Source organism: Lathyrus oleraceus, chromosome 1 (assembly GCF_024323335.1).
Source record: "Lathyrus oleraceus cultivar Zhongwan6 chromosome 1, CAAS_Psat_ZW6_1.0, whole genome shotgun sequence".
NCBI classification, from domain to species: Eukaryota; Viridiplantae; Streptophyta; class Magnoliopsida; order Fabales; family Fabaceae; genus Lathyrus; species Lathyrus oleraceus.
In genome coordinates, this window is record NC_066579.1 from 281,160,338 (window position 1) to 281,183,499 (window position 23,162).

General features: G+C 34.6%; 2 protein-coding genes across 2 annotated transcripts in view; one reads left to right on the forward strand and one right to left on the reverse strand.

Annotated features, from left to right (window-relative positions):
- The window catches only part of LOC127130500 (carboxylesterase 1), a 32,476-nt gene extending 21,313 nt beyond the window's left edge, over window positions 1-11,163 (reverse strand). Inside the window, exon 1 of the mRNA XM_051059498.1 lies at window positions 10,531-11,163. Within this exon, the coding sequence (XP_050915455.1) occupies window positions 10,531-11,050 (520 nt within the window). The 5' untranslated portion in view covers window positions 11,051-11,163. The remainder of the gene's footprint in view (window positions 1-10,530) is intronic.
- A 4,219-nt stretch (window positions 11,164-15,382) lies between these two features.
- LOC127130509 (glycolipid transfer protein 1) lies at window positions 15,383-20,378 on the forward strand. Its single transcript, XM_051059504.1, has 10 exons — window positions 15,383-15,432; window positions 15,927-16,014; window positions 16,112-16,271; window positions 16,362-16,504; window positions 16,987-17,042; window positions 17,506-17,636; window positions 18,478-18,613; window positions 19,397-19,528; window positions 20,022-20,117; window positions 20,208-20,378. Exons 5-10 carry the CDS (start codon window positions 17,004-17,006, stop codon window positions 20,361-20,363), a joined length of 690 nt encoding a protein of 229 aa, XP_050915461.1. The 5' UTR covers window positions 15,383-15,432; window positions 15,927-16,014; window positions 16,112-16,271; window positions 16,362-16,504; window positions 16,987-17,003; the 3' UTR covers window positions 20,364-20,378.
- Window positions 20,379-23,162: the final 2,784 nt, after the last annotated feature.

The following is a 23,162-nucleotide window of genomic DNA, read 5'->3' on the forward strand; positions in this document are numbered from 1 at the left end:
ACTTTAGCATATGCTGTCAGGAATGAATGTCATAACATTCAGTTTGACGTCCAGAACATAGACCATACGCTAGGTGTGTTATTCTCCTGAAAAATGACTGTACTAAATGCTGAACTGTAAAAGACCAACCAGTCTATACTTCAGTATCAGCTGTCAGAGATAAATGTCATAACATCCAGTTTGGCATTTAGGCAATGGGCCATATGCCAGGTCTGTTATTCTCCTGAAAAACAGACTGAAATAATAAATAAACTGTAGCAGAAAAACCAACCTGCCTATTATTCAGTATATGCTGTCAATGATGAATGTCATAACATCCAGTTTGACACACAGTAAATCCTGTATTAGCTAATCCTGCAGCATGCTACTCAAGCATGTCATGACATCAGTCAAGACATCAGAGTACAATTAGTGTTTTAACACAAAATGCATCCAATCAAACATCTACAAAACTGAAATAGAAGAATCTGCAAATCTTGTGACTCCTTGACTGGAAGATGGGGTTCTGATGAAGACTCAAGTGACGATGAAGTAACCTTTGAAGAGTTGGCCACTACCTATAGAAAGTTGTGTCACAAAAGTGCAGAAGTGTGTCAGCAAGTTGAAAGCCAGAAGAAATTGATAGCACAATTGGAGAATGAGAAGGCAAAACATTTGGAAACCATCTCCAAGTTGAAGACTGAAGTAGTATTCTTGAATTCCAAACTAGATGAGATGACCAAGTATGTAAGAATGCTAAACAATGGATCTGACACCTTAGACAAAATTCTCCAGACTGGACAAATTACAGGAGACAAGTCTGGCATTGGGTTCAATGAATCTAAACCTGAGTGCAGCCACACTGGTAGCAAACCAAAGTCCAAACCCAAGTGCAGTCACACTAGGAACAAACCAGAGATGTCACATCATATGTCACAACATCATAAAGGAAGACATCAGAAAGGGAAACATCAAAGATGGAGATGTCATTATTGTGGAAAATTTGGCCACATAAAACCATTCTTCTATAAGTTGTATGGCTATCCTAGTCCCTCTTATCATCAACCTAAACCCAAACATCACAAACCTGTCAACAAAAAACAATGGGTTCCTAGGAATGATGTTACAAGTCTGATAGCTCACACTTCCTTTAGAGTTTCAGCCAAAGAAGATTGGTATTTTGACAGTGGATGCTCCAGACACATGACTGGAAACAAAAACCTGCTAACTGGCCTTCATCCTCATGCCACCAGTTATGTAACCTTTGGTGATGGAGCAAAGGGGGAAATAAAGGGAATTGGTAAGCTTAATTGCCCTGGAGTTCCTAATCTTGACAATGTCCTACTTGTTAAGGGACTGACTGCAAACCTAATAAGCATTAGTCAACTATGTGACCAAGGTTTAACTGTAAACTTCACAAAAGATGAATGTCTGATTACTAATAAAGAAAATGAAGTGATCATGAAAGGAGTTAGGTCTAAGGATAACTGCTATATGTGGAGTTCTCAAGAAACTGGTTATTCTTCAAAGTGTTCTCTAGCTAAAGAAGAAGAAGTGAAGATATGGCATCAAAGGTTGGGCCATCTGCATCTTAAAGGAATGAAGAGGATTATATTTGTTGAAGTTGTTAGAGGAATTCCCAAATTGAAGATTGATGAAGGAAGAATTTGTGGAGAATGTCAGATTGGAAAACAGACAAAGATGTCACATCGGAAGCTCGGACATGACACCACTTCCAGAGTGCTAGAACTTCTCCATATGGATTTGATGGGTCCCATGCAGGTGGAAAGCCTTGGTGGAAAGAAGTATGCTTATGTAGTGGTGGATGACTTCTCCAGATACACCTGGGTTAATTTTATAAGAGAAAAATCTGATGTATTTGAAGTTTTCAAAGATTTTTGTCTAAAACTTCAAAGAGAAAAGGAAATTCAAGTTACTAAAATCAAAAGTGATCATGGGAAGGAATTTGAAAGCAGCAAATTTGTTGAATTCTGTGCATCAGAAGGAATCAGTCATGTGTTCTCATCTCCCATTACTCCCTAGCAAAATGGTGTGGTGGAAAGGAAAAATAGAACCCTTCAAGAATCAGCTAGAGCTATGATTCATGCTAAGAAATTGCCCTACCACTTTTGGGCTGAAGCTATGAACACAACCTGCTATGTTCACAACAGAGTAACCTTGAAGAAAGGCACTCATACTACCTTATATGAAGTCTAGAAAGGGAGAAGACCTACAGTCAAATACTTCCATGTGTTTGGTAGTAAATGTTATATCTTGACTGATAGTGAACAAAGAAGGAAGGTGGATCCCAAATGTTATGAAGGAATATTTCTGGGCTACTCAACAAACAGCAGAGCATATAGAGTCTTTAATTCCAGAACAAAAGTAATGATGGAATCTATCATAGTTGTGGTTGATGATCAATAGACTGATGTCACAGACGATGTTGAGACATTTCCAAATGATCCCCCAGCTGGTTTCTCAGACAAAAATAATGAGAGTGAACCTCCTCAAGCTGAACCTGCAGATGACAAAATCAACAAGGGACCCTCCATCAGAATTCAGAAGGATCATCCCAAAGATCTCATTATAGGAGACCCAAATAAAGGGGTCACAACTAGATCAAGGAAAGTGATCTCACATGGTTGCTTTGTGTCCAAGATTGAGCCTAGGAATGTCCAGGAAGCCTTGACTGATGAGTTCTGGATCAATGCCATGTAGGAGGAGTTAGGTTTCAAGAGGAATGAAGTATGGGAACTGGTTCCTAGACCTGAAGGAATAAATGTCATAGGTACAAAGTGGGTGTACAAGAATAAATCTGATGAACAAGGGGTGGTTACTAAAAACAAAGCAAGATTAGTAGCACAAGGATATACTCAAGTTGAAGGAGTGGATTTTGATGAAACATTTTCCCCTGTAGCTCGCCTTGAGTCCATTAGACGTTTGCTTGGAGTGGCATGTATTTTGAAGTTCAAACTGTTCCAAATGGATGTAAAAAGTGCCTTCTCGAATGGTTACTTAAATGAGGAAGTATAGGTTGAACAACCTAAAGGATTCACATATCCAAATCTTCCAAAGCATGTGTACAGATTGAAGAAATCCCTTTATGGTTTGAAACAAGCTCCTAGGGCTTGGTATGAGAGACTCACAGTGTTCCTTACTAACAATGGATACAGGAAGGGAGGTATTGACAAAACCCTATTTGTTAAGAATGAAGGAGGAAAACTCATGGTGGCTCAAATATATGTGGATGATATTGTATTTGGTGGGATGTTAGATCAGATGGTCGAACATTTTGTTAGACAAATGCAGTCTGAGTTTGAGATGAGCCTTGTCGAAGAGTTGACCTATTTCCTTGGGCTACAAGTCAAGCAGATGGAAGATTCTATCTTTCTATCTCAAAGCAAATATGCCAAGAACATTGTTAAGAAGTGTGACATGGAGAATGTAAGTCATAAAAGGACACCTGCTCCTACACATTTGAAAGTCTCCAAAGATGAAAATGGTGTTAGTGTAGATCAAAGTTTGTACAGAAGCATGATAGGAAGTCTGCTATATCTCACAGCAAGTAGACCTGACATTGCCTTTGTTGTAGGTGTTTGTGCTAGATATCAAGTTGAACCAAAAGTCAGTCACATAAACCAAGTGAAGAGGATATTGAAATATTTCAATGGCACCAGTGACTATGGAATGTTATATACTCATGGTTCTGGATCCATGCTGACTGGATACTATGATGCTGACTGGGCTGGAAGTGCTAATGATAGGAAAAGCACATCAGGAGGATGTTTCTTCTTGGGGAACAACTTGATATTATGGTTTAGCAAGAAACAAAATTGTGTGTCCCTATCCACTGCTGAAGCTGAATACATAACAGCTGGAAGTAGTTGTTCTCAATTGGTTTGGATGAAACAAATGTTGACTGAATACAATGTCACACAAGATGTCATGACATTGTACTGTGACAACCTGAGTGCTTTAAATATTTCCAAGATTCCTATTCAGCACAGCAGGACAAAGCAAATTGATATTCGCCATCACTTTATTAGAGAATTAATGGAAGAGAAAATCATAGCCCTAGAGCATGTTACTACTGAAATGCAATTAGCTGACATATTTACAAAGGCTTTGGATGCTAATCAATTTGAATGTTTAAGAGGGAAATTAGGGATTTGTATTCATGAGAATTTATAGCAATTAATTTGGAGTGGAAAAGGTAATAAAAATATTTTCTGCCCACTTAAAAGAAAGTGCCCCATTTATGGTAAATCATTACCTAGTATAGGAACTACCATCTATACCATTTTCATACGCAACCTCAGCACAACCGCTTCCATCTTCCTCAAACTGTATCGACCGTCTCTGCTAGGGCAATAAAAATTCTTTCACAAGTTCAACAAAATGTCACAACATCCTTCATCTTCTGGTTCTAAACCTACTCACAAAGCAAGAACACCCTCCATGGATTTTCTGGATGAAGATATTTTGGAAGTTATTCCTCTTTCAGTCATCCCAGGCGACACCCCTGGTCCATCTTCCACTGCAGGAAATAATCAAGGTAACAGTTCTGATAACCCTCCCTCTAAGGATGACATGCATTATATTGATCGTGTCATTAGGAATACGGTCACAAGAATCCTAAATGAAGGACACTCAGTCAAGGGAGTTTCGACTCCTCTGTCTAGAAGGGACCCTTCACCTGAGGTGGAACCTCAAAATGAGAAAGATGATGATTCATCTAGGTCAGAGAAAGATATTGTTGTAGAAGGACTGTGCTCTTTAGGGAAAACCATGCATAGTAAGAAACCTGTAGATGCCTTTCACTCTAAGAAGCATGACACTGCTGAGAAGGTGATTGATTTGGAAGAAGAGAGCTCAGATGAGGAAGATGACACCTTGCTTCATCACTTGAAGACATGTGTTGCAAAGAGAATGAAGACCAGGAAAGGCAGGTATGTGGCTGAGATGATGACAGCCAGAACTAGTAAGAAGGCTGCTGCTGTAGGTCCTTCAAAGACATGGAGTAAAGTGGAAGTCAAGAAGAGAAAGGTCAGAGAAAGTTCTGATTCAGAAGATGATGTTGAAGACGATGTCCCAGACATGTCTCCCGCCAAAAACCAAATGTTAGAAAATCTCCTACCAAGGTTGCTACTGTGCATTTGTATAACATTTCCTTCCATTGGAAGATGGTGCAGCCAAGTGGAAATTTGTGATACAGAGGAGAGTTGCTGTGGAAAGGGAACTAGGAAAGGATGTTGTGGAAGTGAAGGAGGTTATGGAGTTGATCAAGTCTGCTGGTTCGATGAAAACAGTTAGTGCATTACCCCAATGTTTTGAAGGTCTTGTGAAGGAGTTTGTGGTGAACATCCCGAAGGATATTGCTGATAAGAACATCAAAGAGTTTTGCAAAGTGTTTGTTAGAGGAAGGTGTGTAAGGTTCTCCCCAACTGTAATCAATAAGTTCCTAGGAAGAGGAACAGAATGAGCTGTTGAGTTAGAGGCCACAAACAATGAAGTTTGTAGGACAATCACTGCCGGACAAGTAAAGGAATGGCCAAGCAAAAAGCATCTCTCTGTTGGTAAATTAACTGTGAAATATGCTATCTTGCATAAGATAGGGTCAGCCAAATGGCTACCAACAAACCACATCTCAACAATCTTTAATGCTCTTGGAAGGATAATATATGTTATTGGAACCAGGCTCAACTTTGATTATGGAATGTTCATGTTTGAACAAATTGTTAGACATGCTTCCACCAATGCAGTGAAGCTGCCAATTACCTTTCCCTCAATTATTTGTGGGATAATTCTAAGCCAGCAACCTGGTATTTTAAGCACAAGTGATATCCCCAGTAGAAGGAAGCCTCCATTGTCAATTCATTATAAGTTATTTGAAGGCAGTCATGTCAATGACATTGTCATGACATCTGCAATGAAGAAGCCAACCTCTCAAGGTGGCTTGATTGCTGAATTGAAAGAAACCTGTAAGGAGTTGGAAACTAAGATTAGGGTGGCTAGGGCTAGGAAAGAGGCTTTAGAGGTTCTAATTAGTAGCTTAGAGAAAGGAGAGATGGATAATGTTGGGGAAGCCAAGGAAATAGATGCCCACACCTCAAGTGAGAGGTCTGACTCTCAAGATAAATCTAGTGGCAGTTCTGGATCTGAAGGTGAAGAAGATGCTAGCTCCTTAGATTGAGTTGTGGTGATGATGGTCCCCCTGCGTGTGTTATGGATGCTTGGATGCTTTGATGTGTTCTGTTTGATGTTTGTAGTTTTTTTGGAAGTCTTTTTTGATGCCATGATGTAATTTTTGGGCTCTTTATGAGTTCTCTGGATTTCTGATTATCTCAGCTAATGTAGCTGTGTATAATTATGGTTCTGTACCACCTGACATTTTGTTTTAACATTTTATATGTTATAACATCCTTTGTGACATTCTCTGTTGGAATGATTGACATTTATTTTGTCTAATTGGTCACTTTGGTCTATTTTGACTAAAAAGGGGGAGAAGTTAATATGTGGAGAGCTGCAGTTAATGTATGGAGATATGGAGAGCTGCAGTTAATATATGTTGAAGTAGCTAGATAGGCTAAACAGGTGACAACTGATGTTGAACAAAATAATGTTATGTGTTGTACAGTGATGTTGAAGGAGATGTCAGAAGGAGGTTTTGAATGTTACAGGTGCAGTTGTTGTTGAAGGAGATGTTTGTGTTGAACAGACTTAGGGGGAGAAGAAGCACATATGTGTTTATTGTGTGTTTATTACTAGTTGCTATTATAGCTAGTAATTGTGTGGTTATTGCTTCTGCTGCTGCTTAACTGCTGATATGTTTTTACTCTTGTGAACAAATGGACTGATATATGTTTTAGCCAAAATTTGCCAAAGGGGGAGTTTGTTGGTTCTAAGTGTTGGCAGCAACTTTGGTAAAACCTAGAGGTTTTCACAAGTTGTCACATGTGTTGTCTTAACATAAGATAACTTGTACCTGCAGGATGTTTAAAATGTGATTATGCAGGATTTTACTGAGATGTCAGACCCGATGTCATGACATCTGTATACAGAACATTCAGTCTGATTGTTATGTATTATGTGATTGCATTTTTAATGCAAATTTGTGTATGATTGATGAGTTGATTGAACACGCTATCAATCAGTAATTACAACGAGATTAACTTATTTTCCAAAAAGATCTAATCAACTGTCATGAGAAGATATAAATGGAAAATAGTTTTAGGGTTTTATGATGTCCAAGCCCAGCCAAATGCTTCTATAAAAAGGACATGGAAAACCTGATTTGATACACAAGAAATAACGAACGAAATATTGAGAGAGAATAAGGGTTTTAGTCTTGTGTGGTCGTGTAAATTGTAAGCCATTCAATTCATCCATAGATGATTGAATTTGTCTGATTTTTGAGTTGTAATTTGTCACTCTAAGCTTTTAAGCATGAGTGTGTGTCTACTTGATTGAAGCTGTTAAGTAAGATCTAGTGTGTGTCTTTGAAGAGTGTCTTCTTTTCTTTGTAATTCTTATTTTATATCACTGTTGTGATTGGGGGGGAGTGAGTAAGGTCTCTTATCTAAGAGTTCTTAGGTAGAAGTCACACGGGTAGAGGTGGTGTTGGTAAACTTTAAGGCGTGAATGTTGGATCAATCCACATGGAGGACTGATAATGAGGATTGTTCCTTGCTAGTGAAGAGCACTTGCCTTCCATATCCTCTTCAGGGATCTCTATTGTATCATCCTTTGGACTTTAGGGAGGAGAATCGCGTCAGGGAATCACCTTCAGCATGCCTCTTGCTTTATTATGTTAGGAGGCTTCCTAAGATACCTTTAGAGTTATATGTCCCTTAGCGCGCTCAGAAACCACTTGGATACAGAGCTTTTCACCATCGCTGCATGCGCTTACTACAACACCAAAACACCTCAAAGCCCTCAGATAACCCCTACATAGACCGGGGGGGGGTATTATGGTACTTTTAGTAAGTATAGTTCTCATTTGTGTGATGCTGACCAAGCTCGGGTTGGAGCGAGATTCGCCCAACAATCGAACTAGTTTCCCTTTCATCTAAATTCCATGGTGAGAGCATTATGATCATGGAGGCATAAGCCTAATGTTTGTAACCATTGCATGCCGAAAACAATATTCAACCCACAAATCAATAAGACGAAAAGGTCCCCTTCAAACAAACGACCCTGTATGATTAGTGGCACCCCCACAATTTTTTTTTGACACACACAAGTTTTTTTTACCCATATATACCTTGAAATGTTTAGCAGTCTCAATAGTGAGGCCCAATTTTTGAATGAGGCTTTCTTGAACAAAATTATTATTGTTGCCTGTGTCTATTAGCACCTCTGATCTTTCTTCCTGGTGTTTGGCTAAATTTTAAAATATGTATCAACTTACCGGATTGGAGAGAGAGTGTAAACTTACTTATGGTATCTCTTATGGTATTTCCTCTTATGTAGTGCCTGGTACGAATTAAGCCCATTGTCTTCTTTTTTTTCTTCTTCGTCATGGTCGCGCATCACCATCATTCAATTTCGTAGCAGTGGTTAGAGTGGAATTTTTCATCACAACTGAAGCATAAAGTTTTGTCTCTTTTTTCATGCCTTTCTGTTAGTGACAACCACTTGATAGGGAGTTGGGATTTCTTTGCAGGAGACGATTGCAGCATAAATGGATTGTTGGTTTCCAGAATTAACGCCTTACTTTCCGGGGATTCCTACGATGGTTGTTCGGAAGTATCAGACAGACGGGCCTCACAACTAAATCACCCACGAAGATCTTCATTTTTACCTTTATATAATTGTGCACATGCCATGGCATCAGTTAGATTCACCCATGGGGAGAGAAGCAGTTCCTGGAAGATCTCCCCAAACAAAGAAATTTAGAAACATAGCGTCATTAATGTCGGTGGTGCACGTCATCAACTCATCAAATTCTGATCGAAATCAAGCTATTTTATCATGTTTGATCAACATAGAAATATGTCCCAATGGATTTCCATACACCGAAAGGCTAAAATATTCCTCAACTTCGTAGAGAAAATCACCTCAATTGCGGATTGCACAACTTTTTTCAATCCATTGGAACCATAAGAAAGCTTCATCGTCCAGATGGAACGACACCATGGTGAGGCGAGAATCAGGTTATAATTGGTGGAGGGTAAAAAACTTGTTGATTTGTAAATTCAATCTTCGAATCCTTAGCTGTCAAAATGGGGAACATTGAGGCGAAGTATCTTTATGGTGGAAGTGAGGTTGGATGGTGACGGTGATGTGTTGGATTTGGATGCTTTCCGGTTAACATTTTCAGATAACTCGATGAGGTGTGCATCAGTGGATGCCATTTATTGTTCGAGGGATGCGGTGAAGCGAACGATTTAGGTGTGTTAGGTGTAAGTGTGTTGTTTGAAGTTTGCTTCCATGGCACGGAGTGCCTCAACAATCTCTTCGTTGCGCATTATGAAAGCACCCATTGATACGTAAAGGTAAACAACACTCTTTCAGCCAATGCCAAACTCCAAAGTTCATTCACTAATTATATTTTAATACCTTTCAAAAGTATAAGAGATTGATTTATACACAAACCAGGGTCGGTCCAATCATTTCGGAGGCCCTGTTCTAATTTCAAAGATAGGCCCAAATTTAAAAAAAAATATAATTATAATAACTAAAGAAATATATAAAATATACAATTATGTATTAGTTAAAAATAAATTTAATTATAATTATTTTGAATTTTGATCAATCTTAATTTTTGTACGTATTGAGTTTTTATCATAACATTTTTTTTAATTATTGAATTTTTTTAATAACATTTTATTTACTTGTTAAAAATTTTAAAATTTAGGACCTTTTAAATTTGAGGTCTGTGTTGCTGCACAGGGTTGGGTCTGTAACAAACTAACATAATTGAATCATAACTACTTTACTATTATTATTGAATCATAACTACTTTACTATTCTTATTGTTACTAGCTATTAACAAAATCCTGATAAAATCGTGGGTTCATGCTAGTTTGTTATGATGCTTTGGTTTGAGCTTATCCCCTGTTGGCTCTTGTTGAGCTACATTCTCTTTAATGGGCTCTGTGTCAATTCAGTGTTCCGCCAATTGTTGAATGGGTCCGGCATATAACAACACCTACCCCTTGAGGAAACCTATCAAGGACTAGGATAAGTTTCTACTCAATCTGCACCCATTGTCATCATCACTACTTATAAGAGATACACTATTTATCACTCTTTTATATTAATTAAACTTCAAAGACCCATCTTAGTGTATATATATATATATAAACAGCCACAATAGCAGTACCGAAACTGCAACTGTTTATGTGACATTGACATATCATATTAAAATCATCAGACCTACTGAATTATGTTATTCTAACATAAATTTAGCAGAATTGTTTACGAATAAAAAAAAAGTGGGTTAGAAAAATATTTAACAAAATGTGTTTTACTAAATTATTATTGTCAAAGATTTCGGTATAACGATGATTTTTAATTCTAAAAGGGAAATGATTTTGTAGATACCTGCGTGGTAAGCAATGGTAGCTCCAGCACTTTTTCCCATGAGATAACATTTAGAATAATCAACATAACGTCTCAACCATTCATCTTCCATACTTTTTATCCAAAACAAAGCTTCCATAGCATCATCATACGCCGCCGGCAAACGGTGCTCCGGCGCAAGACGGTACCCGACAGAGACAACAAAAACTCCAATCTCATCAACCATATTCACACAGAAATCATGAAACATAGTTGAACCAACACTGGCTAAGATAAACCCACTTCCATGAAAGAAAACAATGAGAGGTAGTTTTTGGTTGTTGGGAAGTGGTTTGTTGGGTAGGAATAATCGAACCCATGTTTTGTTTGTTTGATTTGTTGTGATGTCTTTGGTGAGGACAGTGATTGGAAATGTTGTATCTGATGAAGGTGAGGTGTGTGGAAGTTGGAGTAAGCGTGTGATTGTGCTGTCGGGGTTGCGGAGAAGATGAAGATGTTTGTAGGGATCAATGGTTTGAGACAGTGGTGGTGTTTCAGACATGGTGGAGTGGTATGGGGAATAAGTTTAGTGTAAAGTGAAATGGGGACTCACTCGGTATTTAAATACATTATAGGATTGACATCAATCAGCTCATAATATAGGCAAGTGCCCTATTTGCACCGACAATAAATAATTTCCAAACCTAAATAGGGATGGGATTCTTCTTTCTTTGTCCTAATTCCAAAGAAGAATTTGGCGAAACTATTTAAATTTAGACTTTTTTTTAGAGAATTTCTAAACACACCATTTATATTTCTTAATCATCATGCGAAATTATTTAAATGTCTTTAGATTTCAGAGATACATTTTCGGACGCACAAAATACTGAAGATTTTAAAATATTTTGGAGATGCATTTCCGTAACAATTTAAAACATATTATACATCACACTCAGAAGTCATTATACACGTCAATTAGATCAGAGATGCATCTCTGTGCATATTTCGGAGATATATCTCAATAACGTATCAAAAAGAACTTTTCGTGTTATGATGTATTTACGTGTATTTAGATTCAGATTTAAATCATACCATACAATCGAAAATAAAAAATAGCTGTACATAAAATCATATTGTCTAAAAATGTCATATATATATATATATATATAATAATATTATAATATATATATATATATAATATATATATATATATATTATATATAATATATATATATATATATATGTGTGTGGTGTGTGTGGTGTGTGTGTGTGTGTCGCGCGTGTGCGTGTGCGTGTGCGTGTGCGTGTGCGTGTGTGTGTGGTGTGCGTGTGCGTGTGTGCGTGTGCGTGTGCGTGTGCGTGTGCGTGTGCGTGTGCGTGTGTGTGCGTGTGCGTGTGTGCGTGTGCGTGTGCGTTTGCGTATGCGTGTGCGCGTGCGCGTCCGCGTGCGCGTGCGCGTGCGTGCGTGCGTGCGTGCGTGCGTGCGTGTGTGTGTGTGTGTGTGTGTGTCAAAAATGTCATACAATCGAGATCAATAAAATAGCATGATGTCAAAATAAAATACAGATCATAGTACTACTATTATATACTAATATATTATTTGTCGCATCTCGAAAAATGATTCTCCGCGATGGTCGCTTAAAAATGATTCGAAAAGAGTCGTCACCGAAGTTTATTTGTTCCAATGAAAGAATAGGAAAATGTCGATAAAATCTTTAAAAATAGAAAATGGTCATCGCAACCAAATTCAGGGTTTGAGAGACGATTACAAGAAAGGTATTAGCACCTTTCACGTCTGTTGTACTCAACGGGAATCTGTTAGTTAAGTTTGCTATTGAATGTTAGCTTATGTTCATTGTTTTCTTCGAGTGATAAAATATGCGAAAGAAAGGGGTCGCAAAAATGTTTTTATTCGGGTGTTTGATGAGATTGCGAGTCTCACTCCAACGTATCCTTGAGTACAATGAAGAAATCAAAGCTTCATAGTTTGAGGTGCTACGGTTTGTTGGTTTGTTTATTTTAGTGAACGAGTGTTTAGATCGCATTTGAACGGTTAAACGTTGTTTATGCTTGCAACTGGAGACTTAAGTCGTTTGTTTGTATTCACATTAGAATGAACTAAACAACATTCTTTCTGAAAAGGTTTCGATCGCATGGGGCGCGAGAAATAGAGGTTTGATGTGTTAAGTATTTTGTTGGATGACGATTACTCGGATAGTCGAGTAAGAGAACTCGTATCCAAATAATTGAGAAGAGAAATAAAAGGCTTTAGACCATATCACTTTTTATCCTTAATTGCGAAAAGATTTATATGGTATTAGGGTATTTTGAATGGTCAAGTAAGGAAACTCATATCCAAGTATTCGGGGAATGGAATATAAGGCTCTAGACCACTTCCTTTCTCGTCTAAGGAATTACAAAAATGATTTGTATTTGATCAGATTAGGAATGTTTAATAGATGACAATTGTTTGAATATTTGGCTAAGGGAACTCAACCCAAACAATTGAGGAGAGGAATCGAAGGCTCGAGGTCATCCCTCTTTTCATCTCTAAATGAAATGGTGTTTTAAGTATAATTAAGTATCTTAGTTTAATTTGGATAAAATACTCGATATAGGTCGAGGTTTTAATTTGCACTTGAAATTGAAAGGGATTTGGAAATGATTTTGAAAAATATACTTGATGTAGCACCTTTGATTTTAGTATTTTTGAAAGGTTGGTTTAATAGTCATTTTGTCTTTTTGGATTAATAATTATGCATCAACTAAAAATACAATAAAATAAACTAAATCTTAAAGCAATAAAAAGATAAAAGAAATAATAAAAGGGAGGGGGCACACTATCAACACAAGAGGTAAAATAACTTTAAAAACTAAAGAAAATAAAACAAAGAATAAAAATAAATAAATAAAGCAATAATAAGAAAATAATAAATAAATAAAATATGCAAAAGACAAAAACAGACTGAAAATTGGGGATGTGGCTAGAAAAATGCTCTAGACCCAAATGAGGGGGCACCGTAGAAGTGTGCTAAGCAATAAGGGGTGTGAGGAGACTTTATCTTCTCCAACCCCATATTTGATTATTAATCTCATAGCAACAAAAATGGAAGAAAATGGTTACAACAAAAATGTAAGAACACCATAACTTTCTTAATTTTTCATGAAATTAAGCAAATAAATAATGAAATTTTATCTAATCAATCTCACGAACATAATGGTATATTCAAAATCAAAAAATAAACAATAAAAAAATTTCGAAAATCAACAAAATGCAGAAGTATATGTTTGCTTGATTTGGCCATTTTGTTCACCCTCATGACAAACAAACTATGGATTTATGCTCGGAATGATGTTGGAAAGTTATTGGATACATTATTTTTGTAAAACAGACATCAATTTACATTTGACCATTATTATTCATGGAGGTTCAAGAACAGTTTAAACTCTTGATATTGTGATCAATTGAGTTTCCATACAAAATAGTGATTATTAAGGTACTAAATAAATCAAACAAAAGTAAAAATACAATAGAATTAAATAAAAAACAAGCATAAGAGTCATTTAAGCTACAACACATCACTTTTGATTATGGAGGTTCAAAAACACTTTTCAACTCTTGATTTAAAATTAATTGATTTTTCATACAAAATAGTGATTATTAAGGTACTAAAGAAATAAAACAAAAGTAAAAATACAATAGAATTAAATAAAGAATAAGCATAAGATTCATTTAAACATTAACAAATAACTTTTGCTTATAGAGGTTCAATAACACTTTTTAACTCTCACTAGTACAAAAAGAATAATATAATTTGTAAATTTACACCCGTTTTACAAAAAACGGGTGTAAAAAGCAAATGCGGTGGCAGTTTTGTAAATAAAGTCTTATTTTGAATTTTAGTACGTAACAATAGACACCCTATTTTTAAATAACGGGTGTAAATTCAAATATTATTTATTATCAACTCTATATTACACCTGATATTCAAAAAAAGGGTGTAAATTTAAAAATAAAAATAAAATATTCGTGCCTTAAACAATAACTTTTATTATTCTTATTTGTTTAATCTTAAATTTTCTTAAAAAAATAATAAATTTTAATATTAATATATAACAATAGACACCCTATATTTAAAAATAGGGTGTATAATTATAACAATATTAAATTCTAAATTTATATTAAACCCGTTATATTAAAATAGAGTGTAAATTTTGGAATATTAATATAACAATAGACACCCTATATTTAAAAATAGGGTGTATAATTATAACAATATAAATGATTAAATTTATATTAAACCCGTTATATTAAAATAGGGTGTAAATTTAGGAATCCCTAAGTACAATTTATCATTACCGCCTAAAATATAACCATGACTTCTCATGTTCCAAATTTTCTTTTCATTTCACATTTTAGAAACTTTTCATCATCGATGAAGTGCAAGAAATAGTGAAAAAGGAACAAAGAACGTGATTGCTCGGAAATCTTCACAACCCACAACGGCTTCATCATTCTTCTTTACCGTTTTCTATACTCTCTTTTAAGCTGCTTTGGATATTAAAGTTGATTCATTCGTTGTTGTTCTTACTTTTCTTCAGTAAAGGTAATCGCTTCAGTAAACTCACGCTTCAGCTTCAGTTTTCTCTCAAACTCTTGCTTCCAGAAATCCCTAAGGTAATCGCTTCCAGAAATCAATTCGTTTCCAGAAATCGCTAGGGTAATGTTCTTGATTTTGAGTTTTGTTCCCACCCTTTCCAGAAATCACTCGTACTCACCGTTTCTCATTGTTTCCCACAATCACTTCCAGAAATCACTCCCCAAAATCGCTTCTAGAAATTGCTTTTCATCGTTTCTCATTAAAGAGTTTAAGAAATGCTTCTTCTTCTCATCGCTTCAAGGGTTCGATTGACATTCTCTTCATCAAAGAAATCTATTTTTAGGTTCGAATATGCTTTTCTTGTCTCCCTCTATTTGTATTTTTGATTGGGTGTTTCAATTTGTCGAATTGGTTCATTGTTTCAATTCGTTGTATCGACGTCTTTTTATTAATTAAATCATTACTTTCATCTTGTATGGTTCAGTTTTCTTCCTGTCTTTGTTAGTTTGTTTGGATTTACGGTGTTGAATGTTATTGATTTTCTCTCTTTCAAACATATGATAGAAGTGTGTCTGTGTGTTTGGTTTTCTTCTGAAACTATCAGAATTGACGATTTCTTGAACTTGAAATAACAGTAGTTGATTTTTTTTGAAAATATTTTTCTTTTATAGTTCTGTTAGCTCAATTCCCCAAGTCTCTATGCGACTTGAAACTATATTTTTCTTTTATAGTTTGCGATTCAATACCCAGTATTGGCTGGGGATATTTTAGGTTTAGTTTAAGCTATTTTTTTCGCTACGGTATTGACAATGGAGTTCTGGTGTGTTTGTTTTGCAGTTCACAATTTTCTCTTCTCTCGTATTTGTACCTTTTATTTCATGAAATAGTGGCTCGACCAACTTTGTGGTTGTTTGGTGATCAAAAAGTAAGATTGCACTCGTGCTTGGTTATTGATTTGTTGTAGATTGAAGTTTTCTCCTTGCATATGCTCTTCATGACACCTTTGTCTTTTACTGTTGTAGGTTAGAGTGTTCTATGCTGTGAGATTTTTTGTTGGTTTTCTCTCGCTGTCCACGTAGACTGTTCTTGTGGTAGCTCTTTCGAGAAAGTATGGAAAACGACTTGCTTCTTATACACTTGCTATGCCGTGCTTAACCAACGACTATTTCTTTGCTAGCACAAGTGAGACTTTTGCTCTTTTTTGTCTCATAATTATACATACTTGCATTTGATGATGATTCTCAACCTCACATAAAGTATTTCATTGTTCAGGTTTCTTGTCAAGTTCGTTTCCCATGTATGCAATCTCTCTTGCTTCGGGTTTATTTCTTCTTGATAAACATGCTGCAGCAGTTGTTGTCTCTGCTATTGGTGTGATACATGGCTGGCCATTCTCAATCTTGGCTTTCCTTCCGGTGACACTTCATTCTTTATATATAAAATTCAAACAGACATATATTTTAGCTTTCCGGTAGTAGAGGAATGAATGAAAGTGAAAAACTATCATTTAGTTCTATAATATTAATTTTTTTGCAATGAATCAAATTCTCAATTTAGATATGCACTCATATATTTTGATTATCAACTTAAATCTTTTATAAATAATTTTCATATATTATTTAAGTATGATGTATAAACAAATATTTATGTATTGGTGTTCGTGTCTTATGTTTTTGACATTAGCGGTGTCAACGCGTCCGTTAGTGTCATAGTATTCATCTTCACTAATAAGTAATTTTTATGCTATGGTATAACTCTATAACTTCAATATGTACACACAATAGGTAGACTGTGAATTATTCTGTTGTATAGTGCTTACATATGCGTTAAGTGATATGAATACTTGTACTAAGGTCATAAAAAGTGAAATACTGATTTTTTTATTTATATATGACAGATAAGTTTGGACCTGCTATGACCCTTGTTAAATCCGACATAGGTGGTAATATAACGGTATGTTTCTGCCAATTGCTCTGTTTGACTCTTACTTGAATGTATATGTCATTGTCAATGCTATCAAATAGCGGTGCTATAATACAGCAGAATTTGAACAAGTCATTATTGTTCCACGATACACTATTAATACAAAGTGTTGAATACAGAGGCTATAGCACTTTAGGGTAATGGGATTTGAACAAACCTCTATTTTCCGCAACATCTGATTTATAATACTGGTCAATGTGGTCGTCATATCTATCTAGCAGCTCTGGATGTATTCCTTTTTATTTCTTATGATGACACGGTGAAGCTGTATTATGATATTGAGCTGCAAATCGTTTTGTTTTTTGTTTGTGGGTCTTTATTTCTCATGATTAAGCTTTTCTTACAATTATTGGTATGTACATGTACCACAAGAAGTATATCCTTATTATATGGTGTATGGTCTCACTTTATACCTTATTAATTTTCATGGCAGAGATTGGAAACTTTATACTCATCCAATCCATCAAGATTTAATATCCTGTACAGTTTGGTACAAGTAGAGATCGAAAGTAAAACCGCTAAATCATCATCCAGTTGTACCAATGGGCTTCTTTGGCTGACAAGGTAATTAATGAATACCATGCAGTTTCCATTTAACTTTTTTTTCATGTTTGTTTGACATTCTCAGTTCTGTTATTCTAGAGAACATTTTTTGATAATTTGTTTTAGGGTTAATGTAAGAAATTAAGAATATTAACATGTGTATGCATAATCTATGCATGCCTGGATATTAAACGTGAGAGTATAACATTATGAATATGTCATGAAGCAACTAAAGTGTGAATAAGGAAAGACCAAGCCTGAACTTGTTTCATGTCTACTTTGAATAAATGGTTAACTGGTGCTATGGACATAAGCTTTTGCATTACACAATTTCTGAATAAATAGATGTAAAATATGAAGGTAGAGAAAAACAAGAAAGGGGGGTTTGAATTGTTAAATAAATAGATGTACAATATAATGATGCTTGGACTTGTCACGCTTCTAATAGTCAGGTTATCTTCCTCAAGGTGTGTTGAGTTCAAGTATTAATATCATAATCGTAATTATTATTTGGTGGTGAGACAGCTTATTCTTATTAATATTTTTGACAAGACCTTAGTTTTTTTTTGAAATCTTGGTATCCGGCCTTGCAACTGACTAATCCAAGGGAACCAATCCCACCATCCACTTGTAGGGGCCCTATTTAAAGCTAGAGCAATCTGTCTGGATTTGGCCCAACACAGGAATCGTTTGCATCTAGCGGGACTCGAACCTGAGACCTTAGCTTACTGCTAGTTGTTATTAATTGGTCACACAATATTATTTATGATAATTTAATTTTATTAACCTGATATAGTTGTTATTAATTGGTCACACAATATTATTTATGATAATTTAATTTTATTAACCTGAAAATCTTCAGAGCAATGGATTTCTTGGTGGCTTTGTTCCAAAACTTGATTGAGCATAAAGATTGGCCAATGTCACAAGCATGTACAGATGCATACAACAAGACTCTGAAGAAGTGGCATGGCTGGCTTGCTAGCTCAAGCTTCACTGTAATGTTCTTTTCGTGCTTTATTGTTGCAATCCTCAAACTTTACGAAGAAATAGAATTTATTTGAGCTTTACTATTTAATCTTGCTTCACACTGGCCTAGGTCTGTTGAATGTTCCTAGGAAATGCATTGAGTTACATATTCTGCTGTCATTTTTCTACAATCTTTGCTCTTTATTGTGTGAATGCTACATTTTTTTTGGATAAACAACTTAATTAAGCACTTATAGCATAAACACTTATAGCATAAACACTTATTATTATGTATTAGCTATTTTTATAACAAAAGATAAAATAAATTTAAACTGTTTTTACATATGCTATAAATTATTTTCATAAGATATCTTAGAGAACTTATAGAAATAAGCTGAAAATAGCATATGGACATAGCTTATGTATAAGCTGTTTTCATAAACTCTTCTAAACAGTCTCACAAGTACTTATCCTAGTAGTTAAGCTTAACAAAAGTCTATCCAAAAAGACTATTGTAATTTGCTATAATTTAGACTTACAGCATATCCGAGTTCCATAAAAGATTTGAGCTTGAAAGCATTTAAGACAATAAAATAAAGATGACATCTTTATCTTCTAGTTTCTACACAGTTGTCAATTCAACTTGAATCAAACACTCAAACACCATGCAGTTTTCCCTTGTCTCTCTTTCTCTGTCAATGTTTCCTTGTTTTGTGTTTTTCGGTTATTTGTGGTTATTTGTTTTTCCATCAAAGATGGTTAGTGTGTGGAACTGAATACCATTTGGAATGCATCGAATGTTTACTCTATAGGTAGTCATGAAGCTTGCTCCAGACAGGAAGAAGTTCATCGAGGTGATAGGAGGTACCGGTGATATAAATGCTGACATAGAGAAATTTTGTACAACCTTCTCTCCTCTCCTTCTTGAGAATCACAAGTTTCTGGTAAGATCTTCTCATTTCTGGTCTTATCTTTGATGATCACTAATGGTATTGACGATGTTAATACATGACATCAAATCATTACACAAGTTTTTTAATAAAGTAACGGAAGAAATTTACTAATAATTTTACGAGATTTTCACTGAAAGCATCGACATTTTGGCAATGAATTTTCAAATTTAATTGTGATAGAGAAAAGATGGAAGCTAACTAGAGATAATTTATTTCTGGAAAACTGAAAGCAATGCTTTAAACATGTAGTATATTTGTAAGTTATATTTGTAAGTTATCATTATAAACATGTAGTATATTTATTACTGAATTGCACTTATGGTGATAAAATTATAGTTGTACATGCTCTGAACCAACTAAAATTGTATGTGTTTCTATGTCGAGTGAAGAAAGTTAGTGTTGGTACAAATTTTGTGAAAAAGGAAAAAAGTTTGTGATGTTGTTGTTTTTGGTGGCTTTAATGTAACTAGGAGTTTATATGCAGGGGCATCAACAAGATAACGGATGGGCATGTGGATATTATGTCATGAAAAATATGTTTGACATTATTGATGCTTGTATTGTTGAAAGATTCAATGAGGTATTTTATATTACATATATTTAATGAAAAACATGTAAATTATTGTTTTAACATGTAGTTGTTTAATTTATTATATGTTTGAACTTGCAGATATTCACAGACACCTCATCATATGAAAAAGAGTCAATTGATCACATCCGACAACTTTGGGCTCAATTCTTTTTGCAAAAGGTTGAAGAGCAAGAGAACCAGGAAAAGAAAGATTTAATGACAAAACAGAAGCGATTAAAAAAAACTTATATATAGATATATTTTTGTTCCATGAATGATTTATTGGTACAAGTTACATGAACAAAGTGGTTGAATTTTTTTCTTACATGAATACAATTTTTGTTGATGTATGACTTGGTGCAAGATTCTAAAGATTAGAGAAATGTTTGTTTTGGTTATTTTTGTTTTTTATTGAATATCCAGGAATATATAAAAATATTTGGTTTAATGAAATTTCAAATAAAATATTTTTAAAAAAATTGAGATATTTTACACCCTTCATACACAAAATAGGGTGTAAATGTGTTAAAATTAAATGTAATTATAAGATATTTTACATTTGATATATCAAAAATAGGGTGTAAATATTTGTCATTTTACACCCGTTTGAATTATAATAGGGTGTAAATTCGTTTAACTTCAATGTATGTAGGTGACAATTTACACCCGTTTTATATTAAATAGGGTGTAAATGTCCTAAAATTCAATGTATATATCTACCAATTACACCTTTTTTTATCTAAAACAGGGTGTAATAGGTGACAATTTACACCCGTTTTATATTAAATAGGGTGTAAATGTCTTAAAATTTAATGTATATATCTACCAATTACACCCTTTTTTTAAATCTAAAATAGGGTGTAATATATTCTCTTTTTACACCCGTTTTAAAACGGGTGTAAATTCTTCATACATATCTCACCCTTTGAATTTACACCCTATCATAACGGGTGTAATATGTATAAAAAACGGGTGTAAAATCTTCTTTCTGCACTAGTGTCTTGATTTAAAATCAATTGAGTTTCTATTCAAAATGGTGATGATTAAGGTACTAAATAAATAAAGCAACAGTAAAAATGCAATAGAATTAAATAAAGAACAAGCATAAGAGCCTACCTATTCAATAAAAAGAAAGAAGTGACTTGAAAGAAAATGAAGAGAATTTTGACCTAGTTTTTGTGAATGATTGGTGGTGTGATTTGTGAATGAGAATGATTTTATTTATAGGCTCTAAAAAGGATAGTTTAGGAATTATGCAAAGAGTGTGAGTGTCTTCTAGAAACTTATTTAATTAAATAGTGAATAATGATGTAATATATGCATGAAATAATGATGTAATATATGCATGGAATAATGATGTAATAAATGAGAGATATTTTGTGCCTTCTAAAAATATTGATTTTTGTTTTACGATGCATTAAGATGATTAATAAAATTCAAATGGATATTTTGATGATAAATCAAATGATCATGAATTTATTTTTCAAGATGCATAATAAAAAAAAGTAATTTTAGTCAATTTCTTTAACAGGTAAAATATTGACTTTATGTTGACTTTTTTACTATATATGCATATATGCATAATTATGGTGACGGTATTCGATGATAAAAATGCATATGGCTAAAAAATGCAAAACTTGACAAATGGAAATGTATTAGATGAATTAAAAATGATCGGACAAAATTGGGATATGACAGCTGCCTTTATTTAAATATCTTCAACCAGAGAATATGAAGAAGTTTACTCTTCATATGATCGCACTGGGAGATAGTTAAATATTAAATGACCCAAAATTTATCCTTCAAAATGTAGAGATGAAATACATTGATGAAATGCAGGGATGAAATGCAGAGACGAAATGCAATGAAGTTAAGAAAATGAGTTTATCGGAATATGATACTGGATTAATATCAATCCTCGAGTTAATACTAATCAAACTACACAGCTTGCCATCACCAAAAGGATGAGGGTGACATCATTATAACGAAGATCTCCATCATGAAAAGGATGATGTTTAAAATAAATTCAACGACTGCTATCACGAAAAGGATGATGGTTAGATCACAACTTCAAAGATCGTCGTTACCAAAAGAATGATGGTAACATAACAACGATAAATATCGCCTTCACCAAAAGGATGATGGTTGGATCTAACTTCAACAATCTCCATCACCAAAAGGATGATGGTTAGATCAAACTGACAAATGTCGTCATCACCAAAAGGATGATGATTAAATCATAACTTCAAGGATTACCATTGACAAAAGGACAATGGTTATATCAAACTGGAAAATGTCGCAATCACTAAAAGGATGATGGTTAGACACAATAACGAAGATCACCATCACCAAAATGATGATGATTAGATCAAACTTTAAAGATCGCCATTGACAAAATGAGACTAGTTATATCAAATTGACAAATGTTTCCAACACCAAAAGGATGATTGTTAGACACAATAACAAAGATCACAATCACCAAAGGATGATGGTTATACCACCATGACAAGGATTGTCGACATAAAAAAGGTGACAGTGAGATAAAAAACAAGGCTCGTTATCACCAAAACGATATTGGCTAAACCTCAATGAAAAATATCGCCATCACCAAAAGGATGACGGTTATATCACAACTTCAAAGGTCGTCAAAAGAATGATAAGAAATACCAATTCTAAAAAATATCCACCACCAAAAGTATGATGACCATAAAAAAATTGGTAATAAAATTAATGATTAATGGACTATCATCAAAAGGATGATAATAAAAGACTTATTGGGGAATGAGACTATCAACAAAAGGCCAATAGAACAAACTTGTTTGGGTAATATAGAAACATCAATAAGTAAGATTTGATTGGGGATATCATTAACAAAAGGTTAAAGAAAAATATTTATTAAGAAACACCATCTTTCTGATTTTGGAACAGTATCAGATACTGCAAACCTTCTTGGAGTGTTTTTGATTCTCTATACTTATCCAAAACCTTCTGATTCTGGAACTCCAAAAGTACCAACTTCAGAAGCATGACCACCTTCAGAATCTAGAATATTCC

Bases quoted from the DNA above. Each gene is read 5' to 3' on its own strand.
- LOC127130509 (XM_051059504.1), top strand. From the start codon at position 17,004: ATGACCCTTGTTAAATCCGACATAGGTGGTAATATAACG. The intron at 17,043-17,505 runs GTATGTTTCTGC...TTTTCATGGCAG, and splicing joins ACATAGGTGGTAATATAACG to AGATTGGAAACTTTATACTC. The intron at 20,118-20,207 runs GTATTTTATATT...TTGAACTTGCAG, and splicing joins TTGTTGAAAGATTCAATGAG to ATATTCACAGACACCTCATC.